The following is a 15,359-nucleotide window of genomic DNA, read 5'->3' on the forward strand; positions in this document are numbered from 1 at the left end:
TAATATACCACATCAGTTGCATTGATTACCATTTGTCTATACTTTCACGCTCATTATAGAACCCAGGTAAAAGCCACACTATATCATGTGCACATTACTTATAAGGGAACCAGCTGAATCATGTTTTATAATTGACGACGGGTTAATAGTAATTGTCCCTAATCATAACAAAATAATGGCAACAAAGCACAAACCATGAGCTCCATGTTCCTACAAGCTATAAGGACCAGAACATCTGGTAAAGATTATGTCAAATCTAAGGTATAAAAGATTGCGGTTGAAAACGATGATTGCATGTTTCAGTGACGAGCTACTAGTGACCAGATTTACTTTTCTTAATTATCAAACGTTAAGTAGTATTTGAATTAGAAATACAATGTACGTCGAAAACGGAGTGCACGCATGGTGTTCTTCGTTCATTAATAACGACAAAGACAGCATGACGTTACACATTTTGTATCTTTCTTTTTTAATATGCATCTGAACATCATTTTACAGCTCAGTAAACAGAGTGAGCCATCAGTAACTGTATACTACAGCCTAATTTAAGTATAATAATACCATCAAATGACTCAACTTCTTCCCATGAACACCCGTGCATCATTCAGAGTGTATACTGGTTATACTTCTTAAATTCACACATATTTTTATTTTAAACTACAAGATTGAGTGACAGGATCATAATCATCTGAACGTATATATACTATAGTTGCATCAGGACACGACGATTTTCTTAATTCCATCACAGATTTGTCATCTATTCATAAAAAAATATCCAACGTCTTTCATTATGAAGAAAAAAAAGATTTCAAATCATGTTGAGATTGTTCAATCAATCCGACTGCTTCGGTTCACTAAACAAGCCCTCATGTTACTATATCTTACAAAACGCTGTAATTCACAAAAAGTCAAACGCGAATCTTTCATATCGTCGATCCGAGTATTTTATAAGTAGTTCAAGTGCAATTCGAAAGTTTTCCTCAATGACAAAGCACCTTTGTGCTAATGAATGATATAATGGGTCGATCCATATTTGTATTATTTTGTTTTTAACATGATGCAGCTCTGCAACAGAACAGCGTGATTTACATTGCCTTGCAGGATTACAGAGTATAGGCCTATAACTCACCGCGTATCGGAATACATCAATTCAATCGATATCAGCTGTCTGGGATTGGGCAATAGGCAAACTTTTGTAACATAATGTTGTTGCTGTTGTTTTTTATATGCTAGGGTGATTAACAACCTTACGATTTCAGAGTTCATACAACTCAAATAGTTTATCACGTGTTTATAAGTGTAGAGCTGTCAGACAATAACATTATTGCTAATTCCTCCTCCTCCTTCTTCTTCTTTTCTTTTTTGATATCCCTGCTTGGAAAAAGAGTCGCTATCGCCCTGTTGTTCTCCGCCGCAGAAGCTATGGAGGAAAGTCATGATTCAGCGCTCTTCAAACGCACAAGCTTGCCACGACGCCATCCGACCAGTCCACAGCCGGGCGCCACAAGGACTCCGCCAACCAGTTCAAACCAAGACGGCGATCCAGCTTCTCTTCGTCGCTCCAAGTCCGAAAAGGTCATTGGACGTCGTAACCCTGCCCTCTCTGTTGATGGCGCCAAGATCAGAGGCGGGAGACGGGTACTGATAACCAAAAGCTGTTCGTGCCCCCTTGAACATGCCGCAATTCATCGCCGCCATAGTTCCGGCACGGACAACAGGGTAAAACCTCGCTCGATCGCAAAGTTGCGCAGATTGACTCTAGAGGAAATGGACGCGCTTAAGGATCCGTCTAAGCGCGCAGAGACGCGGACAAAGGTCGAGTCGACAGTTCGGGATGGGCAGCTGGATGGATTGTCGATGCGAGACTTGTGGGAAGAAATCAACAACTGTAGGTACATCAGGAAAAAGCAGGTGCCGCATTCTAACCAAACAGAGACAAAAGATGACCCCTGATCATATCATAGCTATGACAAGTTTAACCTGTACAGGAATCTGTCGAACTTTTCCAGATATGCTCAAATCTGTGATAAAATACGATTTAAGAATACAGTGTTCTTTCTTTGAAGACGTTTGTACGGAAAATAAATCGTTAGGTGATGTTCATGCTTTTACCTGCAAATCTAGCACATTCTGATGGAAAAAGAAGAAAAATACGTGTATGGAAAACACAAGAAAAGATATAATTATATAGATTATATTAGGAATTTTCATACACGATGTGTGTGTGTGTGTATGTGCGTTTGGTCTGTATAACTTTTGACATATTCAAGTTTGAATTTAAAGAGTAGATGACAGTCTTGTGTCAATGAGTTTGACTGTTGATTGTATATCATTATGAAGCGTCATTCCTCCTCTTCTGTTACGCATAGCAATTTTTGCCCGCCGTCACAAATTATACTCTTCAATATTCCCAACCAGCTGTTTTTATTATGTGACGTAAGCATTGTAAATCTTCTCACGTTAGAATGCATTTTCAGTTACTCTGTATTCTTGTATATATAGGAATATAGTTATGGTGAACGTTATCGCAAGGACATCGAATATATATATATTATATATATATAAATAAATATATATATATATACATATATATTCAATTTATATAATACATAATATATTGCATCAATCTTTTCTACGCATATGTATTATGTTATAATTTTGTCTTGTTTGTTGGAAACGTTTCATTTTCTGAAGTCAAAAGGCGACAATTTGTACAGAGCGGGTAAAATACTGTGCCCATGTATGTGATGAGTATAGAATATCGTACATCAAAAAATGTTCATGCCAACTAATCACAGATACATCAGGCATGTGAATATATGCATGTACTATTTTTTGGGTGGAATTAATTTGCAATTTTAGGTTTTATATCACAGTAACCTTTGTAGATCACGTCTCTTTATAGAAAGGATATCAGCTCTTGTATATATTTGTGACAGGGCATACATGTTGCTTTTCATTGAAAAAGCTGTGCCAACGCAGGAATATAAATAAAGATAATGGTGTTTCCAATGCTTACTTCTGTCGTAGTTTCAAATTAGTCACTTGATAAAATGAGTGTTCACGCAACGAATATTAATAACAACCTTCTTTTGTCATTGGCGACAGTGGAGTAGTGTGCGCACGTATACTTTATAGAAGATAAATGACTGATACAAGGACACTTGTTTTGTATATGTATACATATACAATGTATATATATATATATATATATATATATATATATATATATATATATGAAGAGTTGGTTCGCAAAAACCGATAAGTCCATTTTTTAAGATTATGAAGAACGGTCTCTGTCATAAAGTACAAAATAATACCTTTTAAATGATATATTGGTCACTACACATAAAGGTACATTTTTGAAGTTATGGTCAAAAAGAAGCAAAAATGTTCTTATTATTCTCTTTATTTTTCTTGACCTTTAATCACAAATCTCCATTTGGCAAATATGGACTTATCGGTTTTTGCGAACAAACTCTTCATATGTGTGTGTGTATATATGTATATACAGTATAGTGTACTCCCGTTATAACGAACACGGTTACAACGAAAAAAGAAATTAGGCTGCAACGTTATTCACTCTGTGCTTTCTTATTGTTTATTTATTTATAATGAAATTTCGATATAATGAAAGAAAACTGCTGCTCCCGAGGACTTCGTTATTCTGGGAGTCCACTGTACGTGTATATATGTGAATCTGAAAACAACCCACATGCTATGTGCTAGTTGCGATCTGAACAACTTTACTTTGTAGAGGGAGACAAATTGAAGAAAATCACACCTTAGGAAAGTTTATTGTTTGGAAAGTTTAATGTTTGTAATGTGAAATTTTTGTATCTTTTATTTCCTGTGGAAAACCCGTAAATGGAAAGTAAAATATAAAATAATGTATGAATTTGCAGTTTTGGCTCATGGGACATGAATGGGTAAAACGTGACCATGACTTTACTAGAAAAAATATAATGTAAAAAGCTTATGAAAGATGTATGCTATTCTTTGCTTCTTTCAAAATTTTGCGTAGTTATTACCTCTAAAGAAAACATACAATTGTACATGGTTCAATTCATATCTGGCATTGATGACTGGCATAAATTGATGGGTTGAAAGCTCTCTGGCTAAAAGCATATGTGTTCCATGATAAAAGTAAAACTTGAAAGTAAGAACTGGGGAAATTATGTGTCTTTTGATTGCTACATAATACTCATTATAGATTCAAGTTACATTGAATCATGATAATGATAATCATAATACAAATAATGTATTCGAGTTATATAGCTCACAATGATTAAACCAGGACATTGCATCACATTCAATGATTGACTGCAATGGATAAAGGACTTAAATGTAATATCTTGTGCACAGTAAAGATAGATAATGCCTAATACTTCTGTGATTGAGTAAATTTTCACAGCATCTTTCACATTTTTTTGAAGTTGTTTCTGATGAGGATGTTGCCCTTTTTTTTTCCAGCAAAGTCCACAGTACAGGAGAGGATGACAAAAATGCACTGCTGCCATATGCCCATGTTCTATAAAATGTGATTGGCAGAGAGTAAATGTACAGTGATAATGATCAGTTAGTGCTTAACTAAGGATGCCTATAGACAAGATAAGTCATGTGGAATGAAGCAAGATTAATAGCTCTGAATCATTTACTGTTTAACTGGTAAACAATGGAGATTATTCAAGAATGGATGAAATTGGATCCTTTCAATGAGCATATAACATCCTACCTGCTGTCTTCTGGATTCTCTGCACACTTCATTATCACCAACAATTTGATGCAGCAAAATGGCATTATATAGTACCAGTAATACCTTTCACACCCACAACTCAAGATGAATGCTAATATCTTTTGTCAGTTCGTCCATACTTGTTTATCATACACTTGGCACAGTAAAACCATATATTCATTTATGATACCTGGTCATGGTCACTTCTCTAGTTAACACTATCAATGGCGCAATGCTGCATATGACCATACTTCAGTCTGAGCAGGTACTAGTCTGGCTGGCTTCCAGTATGGCTTGCTCAATATGGTTCATCACCCTATCAAGAGCAGACTTATCGGATATAGCAGACGTCAGCTGCGTGAGACGCTTGAGTTGCAGATCACATTCTAATCTCCTTGCACAGAGCGCATCTTCCAGCTGACTTTCAGTGGGAGTATGAGATTTGTCAATTTGCATGTCTTGTGTCAGTGGTTCTACTGATCCCTCTCCTGACTGTGCTGAATCCCCTGAATTACTCTGAGAGCTTTCCAGTGTGGTCAGCACCAAGTTTGGATCATCTGCTTCACCCTTTGCTTCCGTTATCACTACGTATGTTGTCTCAGCTAATGATGTCGAGATTTCATTCACCAGCAGCTGGTGAGCATCCGCATCCAATGCTTCACTGGTCTCCATCAAAGTATTATAAGCATGGATGTCACTACCACTATTTACTGCCAGGGTGATCTGTTGCACACCTTCCTTGGCGTCTGCACAAACGGGATCCACCTCGGAAGTTCGAAAATTCCTGCTGACATCAGCTGACTGTGAGGACACGTGCTGGGCAATACACTCAAGGTCGAGGGAGAAGATGGGGTTACGGGTGTAGAGTGAGGAGAGCTGCTCCCAGGGGTTCTCCTTCACAAAGTGGTGAAAAACTGCCAGGAAGTGTCGGCAAGGAAGTCGATGCTGTAACCAGTCTGGACAGTTGCATGACGGATGGACAGCCTCGTTACCGAGATCAACAACAATATGCTGGGAGGATGACTTGCCTCCAAGTACTGTGAACGATCCATTCTCCAGCTGGACTACATTGTCAATCAGATGCTGCGATACAGGATATCGTGCACCGATATGAGTGACCATGTCCCGTGGTCTATCCATCAGGTACGGGGGGAGTGACTCGTTGTATTTGCCATAGATGCTTGATGCACGGATATTCCTTTCAACATACCTAAGGAGGGTAAAGTAAGGGATGGGGTTTGCAAAAAAGGCAATAGTAATCACAGCTCACACTTGACAGATGAATACAGATAAATATGCCTTACAATCAACCATTATTCATTTTTTCTTACTGCAATGTAACAGCTACAGACATGAGCCTTTGATAATTACTAGCAGTATGGTGACTGTCACTGACATGGTATAGTATTAAATTACATTTCAGGATTTGCTGAAGACATACAAAACAAAACAGGGGAAGAGGAGTACTACACACATGCACATACGTTCTGATGTCATAAAATTATGACAACTTAACCCATATCCACCAGTCGCATAATGCAGTTTATAGGCTGTTGCTGCCGGAGGCTATTTCACACACGTTCATTAAACTGCGCTTTTTCAAATTCAAGGTCGTGTCATCGACACTTATGAATAGAAAAGTATGGAAAACTATAAATCGAACGAGAAAGTAATGGTCTTTCATATAAGATGTAAATCAGCATCATGTCATGAATTACTATGTATGTGACATCACAAGATTTTAGTATTTTCATGACTTATATATTCATGAATAATCACATCGTTTCTTGAAAAGAAACCACTAATGAAATACATCCATAGTCAAATTTTGAAATCTTCATAAAGTAAGCTTTCTGATGGTATATAACTCATAGGGTATAATGCTTACAATGTAGAAATATGAAGAAATATCGAATAATAACACAAAGATCTGCGCTCTATGGAACTCACAAATGCTATGGATAGGACTACAGTAAAGTAGGCCAATATGCACGCGTACAGCAGTGTTCGATCTAACATAGATGTAGACCTATTCCGTCAGCAGCCTGCTGTAAACCTCAAAAGTGAATACCAATCCAAACGAAAATATGTGACAGGAAGTGATGCAAAGGACTGTGGGATATCAGGTCAGAGTTCACAGGCTATAATAAGCTACATACATGATGTCACAGTCCAAGCCATTTCTGCCACAGATTATCATGTAGATCGGCGTTCGCAGCACTTGTACGAACTACGGGATATCCCGTAGATCGGTGGATATGGGTTGATAATATTCATTTTTTCCCTACATGGTAACTACCCTCAGCTGTTCCCATTTAAAGATATCTTACTGACACACGGAGAAGGTAAGGAAAGACAAATAAACATCAGGGAATATTGATGAAAGTTTGAGTGCAAGTCGGTAAAACTACCTCTTGCACATTGCAATTTCCATTTCTTTAAATGTCACAGAAAAAATATTATTTAGGACACTCATGCATTTTGGCTATATGCCTCTATCTACGTTAGTAGCTTTTTAAAGAGTCTCAGTGAAAATTCTTATTTTGCATACATGGGAGGTTCACTTATTTCAATGCTTTGTGGGAATCTATTTTCATCACCATTGTTATTCATTTTGAAAAAGAGTAGAGAGAATCTGTTCTAATTCAAAATAAACATGGGCACTCTAGAATCCATTAAATAAAAGGAAATAAATGATGCATTTACATGAATATTGCAACACTCATGATCAGCTGGAATTGAGAATTTCTTGACTGTCCTGCAACTGATGACATCTGACCTTTAGTTCTGTATCCATAGGAGGTGTGGAATATTGCAAAGAGAACCTGACAAAAAATTCGAAGTGACTAACCTCTGATAGAACTCGGGCACCACTGTAGAAACACATGTATGGACCAGGTCACCGAGCCTTTGAATGGAATGGTCTTTGAAGTGGTCAGTCCTCAGCAACTCGAGAAGTTTCTCAAAGCCATTCATCGGGGAGAGGAGGAAGGACAGCTTCTCGGGACGAAATGCTGTCACCCATTGCTGACAAACCACAAGCAGAAACCAAATAAACAGTTCTCTCAGATCAGCATCCATACAAATTGAAGATGGGGTAAATCAATTTTGTTGTTGTTGTTATTTTTTAATGGGGAGAGCCAAGGAAAGAAATTACAGATTGTAAACATACATACACAAGTAAATATTGAATATATTTTCATAGGTATTCATCTCTCTCTCTCTGTCTGTGTGTTTATATATGTACATATATATATATATATATATATATATATATATATATATACACACACACACACTTTTTTTTCTTTTCTTGGACTGTCATCCATGGAGACAATACTCAAACAAGACAGAGATGATCCACAAGTGTTACTTGTAAGACAGACTTCCACTTGTGCATCAGTCTGTTCCAGAAGGATAGTCAGCTCGGATTCATACCAATGGTCTTCACAGACTGAAGGAGACCTATAACTGCTTTACACCCATATACATAATACATAGAAAGAGAGTTGAGCACTAAGTATAGAAAGACATGATCTTACCTCCTGTGGGGGTAGCACCCTCTGCTCGGGTGATAGGGACGTCCAACACGGTAACTCTTCCAAGGCGTTTAATGCATCTTGGTACTGTTCTGCCGTCATGGCCTTGGCTGCCTTGAAGATCAGTACCAGTATTTTTCCCATTGCAGCCCGCTCCATTCCTGGCTGGAGCTGTGACAGCCTATTCCTCCACACCCTCTCTACGTGGTATTCTGACATGAACAGCTGAGAGTCTGTAAAGATAAAATAATAATATCTAATACCATGGCCTGTCCCTCAGGAACTCTACCTAACAAATCATATTGATTACTCTACCAAATCACAGTTATTGCTCCTTACTCAGTAAATGATACATGGGTGTGTGCATTTGTAAGTGTATGTGTGCAGATTTGATTGCGTAAGTTATCCGCAACACTTCAAACAGTTGTCAGGCAGTGTACATTCTTGTGCCACAATGTAAAAATATAAAAAATGTTTACGGATAAAGCTGTGGAGTACACACTGTATGAACTGGAGAGTATCAAGTATTTTTTCTCTTGTGCCTGTACCTGAATTCTTAAATCTAAATCACAAAATAACAAGAGACCTGACGGGCATTTCATCAAGAGTTTGTCAGACAACTTTGTCAGAATTCGCTTTCAGCCAATCAGATGCAAGGATTTCAGTAGCTTATAACAGTTTGTCAGAAAAAATATCTGACAAAATGCTTCATGAAATGCCCCCCTGAAGGTCTAACGCTCACTTGAGCAGTAAACTTTGCCTCACTTGCACTCGACCAGAGCCAATCGATTAAAAAAAAAAAAAGATAACAATAATTATTCTGGGATTTCTGATGGCCCCTTGGCAACAGCCTCCTAATTTGGGGTATTTGGAACCTGCCCAACAGGTCAAAATAGCTCACTTTAGCCACTCACTTCATGTGAGCTAAATAGTTTGACTGAACATGGTGAATGGCTGATAAATTTGAGGACAGGTTTTGTGTATAGTCTATTGTCTAAAATGAACATGGGCCAGCATCCAGCAATAATCCATCAGCAAAACGTGATGACAGACAGAAATCCACAGATGAATGTACGGTAAGTTGTGCAGTATGGTTTACATTACATGAACGAAATCATCCTTTTAATACCATTAGGTAACACATGTAGGGATATGCCCAAATAACAAATACAAACACATAACTGTGGTATGAATTAGTCAAATAAAAATTGACCAACAATCAAGAGAGTACGCAAAATGCACTACTACCTCAAAAGAAAAAGAGTGTATTGCAATCAACCTTTTGAGGACGGGCTGATTTCGCTACAACACACATTTTCCATAGACACTTGCCCGAGTACATTCAGGACTTGTCCTTATCAGGTTAATGTCTTCCAAAATAAGATGGAGCCCATGGTGCACAATCTCAAAAAAAGAAATAATCATAATAACAAAACAGCTAAATACATTCTAAAAAGGTGAGTGCCAACCTGGAAAGACTGTCTGAATGACTTCAGCTGTCTCTGGATAGACATCCATTACTATAAACTCAGGATTCCAGCCTGGGTTCCACTCCCTGAAGACCATCAAATTCTCCTTCAGGTATTCTTCTTTGCTGGACCCGAGAAGAAACTGTCCCACTACCTGGAAGTCCACGTTCGTCCGGACATAGAGGAAGACCAGCTCTGGATGGAAGTTTGTTGATTTGTAAGCCACATCGATGACAACAAGGGAGCCATACAAGTTCAGCAGTCGCTCCTGGTTCTTTGTCTGGTGGCAGAAATGGATGATATTGCCGCCTTTGCTATGCTTTTCATTCCGTTGTTCATCCTGCTGTATTGAAACTGCAGCATCTCTATCCTTCAGAGATATCCTATCATTGGGGAATGTCTGATGCAACTCTGCCATTGTGTCCCATAAATCCTTTTCCTTTGGTTGGCATTTCTTCGTTAAAGCCTCCTGCAGCTTCTTCCTAACAGAATAGGAAATGTTTACAATGTCTCTTTCGGTGGGGTGATACCTCCTACGCATCGTTGAAGGTGGGGATTCATTGGCAAACAGCTCTGTGACAACAAAACTTCGGACAGCTTTCTGGATGTCTGAAACATTCAGCATTCCACCACGAACGAGGTCTGCTACCTTTTTCCTGACCACAGGGTCGACTGGTTCTCTCATTCCAGCAAACTACGAAGAGGAAAGAAGTTAAAGAAGCTATTTCACTAAGAAGGTTGATAAACTTGATGTGAAAGCAATGTAACTATGAAAATGAAATAAATGACATATCATTTTGACAAAAAAAAGAACTTTAATGCTCTGAATTTTGTTAACTGAATAGCAACTAAATTTCTGATTTTTTTTCACAAGCTAACTAGCACTTTTAAAATTATGAATTAGTGAGTGTCATTTATGAAGTGCATGACACTACATAATGGAAAAGGAAAGGCTTTAAATGCATGTGGCTACATACTTGCTACACTGTTCCATAAATAGTGTGAGGCAGTACTTTATAGACATGATTAAAGTATGTTTTTTTTTTAGCATGCCAATTGTGAATGATATGGTGATAAGCTCAAATAGGAACTTAAAAGTACTGCTATAATATATACAATTTGTACCTTCATTATCTTCAACAACAAACAGTCAATGATGTTGCCATCTCCGCAGCCATGTTTCTCATTCATTTTCAACCCCAAAACCACTTTGGCTCCTACAAATGTTTTTTTGAGGCCCTGTTAGATCAGATATTAATCTCTTTTCATCTTATTTTTGACCAACATTATGGTCCATCAGTAGAGAAGCACTGGTCTAGAGTATTAATTAGCACAAGCTATGCACATACTTGATATGAGTTGGGACAAATGTGCATTCATGGACATGAATGTGGGCATTAGCATCAAACTTTAATAATCTTGTCAGAATTAAACAATGAAATGCTAACCTCGCCTTGTGCATGGTACTTGTGAGCATCGCATGAAGGAAACTTTGTAATGAATTCATGGACCACTTTGATTGGTTTGCCTTCTTTGACAATGTGGCCAATTTCCAGGACAATTTTTCGCTTGCTCCAATTTGAACATTCCAGCTGTTCCTTGAAATCAGGAAATGAAGCAACTTTCTTGACTTTGATGACGGCAGGACAGTCTAGTTTCTTGGTTGGCTGTGCCAGAAATTTCTGTCGAAATTTTCCATTAGTATTTTTCTGTGAAGACAAAACAAGGAGAAAACATACTTAGGCTGAGGATATTTCAGATCCCAGTACATAATAAATATCATGAACAAACATATACCCTTGGTACATCAAATAATATGTAAAAGAATAACATTTGTAAAAATTGTACAGAAGTCACATCCTTGCAAAAGAGTGTATATGTTGTATACTAGTACTTCAAAGGAATAAGCTGGCTCTGGTAAACAAAAACAAATAGCAATCACTTAAAGAACAAGGATTGATGAAAATGAAGAGATGTTTCATTACCATTATCCATCACTTTTATCATTGTCATCAATATATTCACAAAGAACAAAAGTTATCAGATTGGAGATGTGGAATTATTAAGCTGATTGCACTTACTGTAAATTGTAAATAGTCATTAATACAGTACTTAAATTCATATTCTCATGATTTATACGTACACTGCATTTTATTGTAAATGTAAACCATAGCTTGGCATTTCCTCCCTTGCTTTTTAATGGTCATCAACTTGCAGTAAAAAGTTTTTGCATGGATAAATTACTGATTTATAAAGCTATTGCATGGAACAATACTGATTTACAGTGTGCATACATCAAAGTATTACTCATCAACAATCAGTCATCAAGATGTTGATCACACAGTCCAATAGTGTGACAAATCACTGACAATGGTAATCAATTCACTACTAACAACCCTAACTAACAACCTTAATCAAAATTGGCAAGTGAATGTTTCACTCAGTAATTTCAGCCTATGATGGTGGAACAAGTAAGAAGGAGACCATACCATCTTCTCAGCAACACGCTCTTTGTATCGCTCTTTTTGGCCGACATTCTTATCTCGTCCCTGATGGCAGCCAAGCAGCAATACTCCCATAAGCACATATGGAACACAGACCTTTTGATCCAGATCGTCCCTCCAGTGGAGTCTCTTACCTTTCCACTCTGGAGGGAAAAAAAAAGATAAAGTCTCAAATAATGAATGGAAAATAAGTTTACATGGTCATGGATGCAGACCACAAGACCCAGTGCACTGTAGAGCTGTGTATGATCACTACATTCATAAATCATTTGTTACCGTTTCATAAAAATAAAGACAAACTAAACAACCATCCATGAATGGGAAACTTCATCACACAGAACTATCACTCAGCTCCTAATCAATGGACTAAAATAGTTGCCGTCACGGAATTGATATGGCCCGACCAGACGCCGTGTGTGTGCCATCGCGTTTTTACAGCGACTGGGCTGTAGCTGTGTTAGGTACCCGGGCCTAGGTAATCGATTGCCCTGCGGACTCATCACAATACCTCATAGTCATTGACAAGAATGAGCTGCACTAGTACTGCTACTGCAACGTACTACACTAATCACTGCATTCATTGGTAATGCTTCTCTTTTTTTGCCGGAAAGTTAAACCTGATCTCAATTTAACATTGTATCATTGCGTTATATGTTTGTTGCTAAACATTGCAGCGATAAAGTTACTACATACAGCAGTGTACAAACTGCGACCAGCTTGAACGTCGGAGCGCGAAGTACACAAGGCAGCCATGGCATGGGCACGGATGTCCAGAGCGCCCCGCCAGGCTAGGCCGGCCAGCCAGCCCGACCACTTAGACGCAGTGATACTACTTACCCGATTGGGAAAACCCCTTTTCTTGCTTCAGAGTAATGAAATGGCTTGTGGTTTGCTTCTCATATTGACACAGATACTTCTTAAATTCTTCGTAAGAAGGAAACGTGAGCATTTTTTGATCCATCGCCGTGGCATTCACGTCTTGTTTTACCGATGCATGCGATAAACCCAGCACTTGAAGTGGCTGGAGATAGACATACAGCAGCTAGATTGATACGGTTGGGAGTAAATCTACCAAGAGATGGCGCAATGTGGGAAAATTGGCAATTTAGTGCTAGTTCACATTGTACATTCATTTACGCCGGTGCAGTGCCAGCTGGCTTCGTGGGTACACATCAGTCAATCTGCGGAAGTGACCTTGCGGCTGCCAGCAGCTCGGGCGGCGTAGCCGAGACGATCCGCTGAGCCGGTCACCGCCGCCGCGCATGACCGTGGCCTTGTTGTTGCCGATGCCGTGGACCTGTCGCTCGCTCTACATCTGATGTGCCTGTAGTGTTATGGTGGCTTGACAAGAGCCTGTCTGTGCTTGCTCCTACGTCCTACTCCTAATAGATCCTGCAATAACGGCCGCAATCACTACGTTCTAGAGAGGGGATTGTATTAAAAGAACAATCTCTTTGCCCTGGTATCGGCCCTGCCTGGTATTTACACGGAAATAGTACGTATCTTCAACTTACACAGTTACAGTGGTGCCATAGTGCAGTGCCAGTGCCCAGAGGGCAGTGGTTACACTGCACTGACATTTGTATGGTCTAAATTTTAAATCAAAATGGACGTGTAGACCCCTAAAAAGTAGGCATATGCCTATAGGGCAGCCAAGTTCCTAACCCCGGGGCGCTCCTTGTACACAGTTAAAGGACAAGTTCACCTTCTTTAATGTGATGATGTGGATTGAGTGAATGCAGTATAAATTATCTATCATAGAACACATGAGTGAAAGTTTATTTAGGGAAAATCAGACAGTTCGTTATAAAAATTATAAAATTTAAAGTAGACATGTTCAGTCAATGCTGGATGAGCCGAAGACTCTACTACAGCGTATGATGATGTCACATGCGTAGAGCGACATATAAGGAAAATATGAAGAGAATTTCACAAAATGTTACCGAAATTTTTTGCAATAAGTCAAGTGCACATTCCCTCAAACGACTTGTCACCGACATACATTCAGGGTCAGTCCCTGCCTTCTGAAAGAGGGAAGTCGAGTGTTCTTTAATTACGTGAGAAAAATAATGTTGAATTTTCTTTATATTTTCTTTATATAATTGTTGTACACATGTAACATCACAAGCATTAATAGTAGTCCTCTCATACAGCAGTGACAGAGCAGAAACTTAAAAAATTCACAACTTTTTAACAGATTGTACCATTCAATTTTCCTCAAACTCTCACTGATGTATTTTACTAATACTAGTAGTAATAGCACTGCATTTGATCACTCAATCCACATGTCTCTGAAGGTGAACTTGTCCTTTATGCTTTGGGTTCAGACTGGTTGCAGCTAGTCACCAAGTCCCTAACTCCAGAGCGCTCTGTCATACAGTCCCCTATATATATTATGCCTTAGCTAGTCGTCTTGTTGGGCAATCCTGGGTTATTACTTGAATTACCTAATATGATGACACCCAGTAAGAAGACTTGTAAGAGGGCCATTCAAAGGATTCAATCCTGAGCCTGAGGAGTTCCATGTGATGTATCCACGGGGTGGTCAGTTTCAGCAATCTGGGTTAAATTTGTTTAACAGACTACTTATGTTTCTGTTTCCAGTGAATTGTTATTGAGCTTAGACTTGAACTATATCTCTGTTACGGTAACTGATGTTGCCTTGACAGTTTCTGCACAAAGGCTATTCCAAGTATTTACTACTCTGTGACTGAAAGAGTTTAACCTTTAACTAGTTTGACACCTTCATTTACACAACTTAATTTATGACCGCCTGCAACTTAATCATTGATAACAAAGAGAACATCGGGATCAAAGTCTTCCATATCAAGCAAAATCTCGAACACCTACATCTGAACGTTCCTGTCGATACTCTGTAGGGATGGAATCTCCAAATACTTGAGTCTCTCAGAATGTGGCAACAATTTAACTTCAGAAAACAACTTTGTTGCTCTCCTCTGAACTGATTCAAGCTTTTTTGCGTCACTCTTTGTAAGTGCATTTCATGCACAAGAGCGATATTCCAAGAGCTGTCTAACAAGGGCCTTATACAATAGGACAAACACTTCCCTAGTCAGATGAGTAAAAGTCCTTTTGATCAGACCAAGTACTT

The 15,359-nt window shown here is 38.6% G+C and overlaps 1 protein-coding gene across 1 annotated transcript; it reads right to left on the minus strand.

Moving 5' to 3' along the window:
- Positions 1 to 4,987: 4,987 nt before the first annotated feature.
- LOC139736933 (uncharacterized) lies at positions 4,988 to 13,211 on the minus strand. The gene is made up of 7 exons (XM_071647607.1): positions 13,085 to 13,211; positions 12,233 to 12,390; positions 11,192 to 11,452; positions 9,744 to 10,437; positions 8,278 to 8,507; positions 7,587 to 7,762; positions 4,988 to 5,945 (listed from the first exon to the last, which is right to left on the minus strand). Exons 1-7 carry the CDS (start codon positions 13,206 to 13,208, stop codon positions 4,988 to 4,990), a joined length of 2,601 nt encoding a protein of 866 aa, XP_071503708.1. The 5' UTR covers positions 13,209 to 13,211.
- Positions 13,212 to 15,359: the final 2,148 nt, after the last annotated feature.

Source organism: Diadema antillarum, unplaced genomic scaffold (genome assembly GCF_040938485.1).
Source record: "Diadema antillarum isolate AM-2024a unplaced genomic scaffold, OU_Dant_1.0 seq00000674_RagTag, whole genome shotgun sequence".
Lineage (NCBI taxonomy): Eukaryota > Metazoa > Echinodermata > Echinoidea > Diadematoida > Diadematidae > Diadema > Diadema antillarum.

Bases quoted from the DNA above. Each gene is read 5' to 3' on its own strand.
- LOC139736933 (XM_071647607.1), bottom strand. From the start codon at position 13,208: ATGGATCAAAAAATGCTCACGTTTCCTTCTTACGAAGAATTTAAGAAG. The intron at 11,453-12,232 runs GTATGGTCTCCT...TTGTCTTCACAG, and splicing joins AGCGTGTTGCTGAGAAGATG to AAAAATACTAATGGAAAATT. The intron at 8,508-9,743 runs GTTGGCACTCAC...TTATCTTTACAG, and splicing joins CATTCAGACAGTCTTTCCAG to ACTCTCAGCTGTTCATGTCA.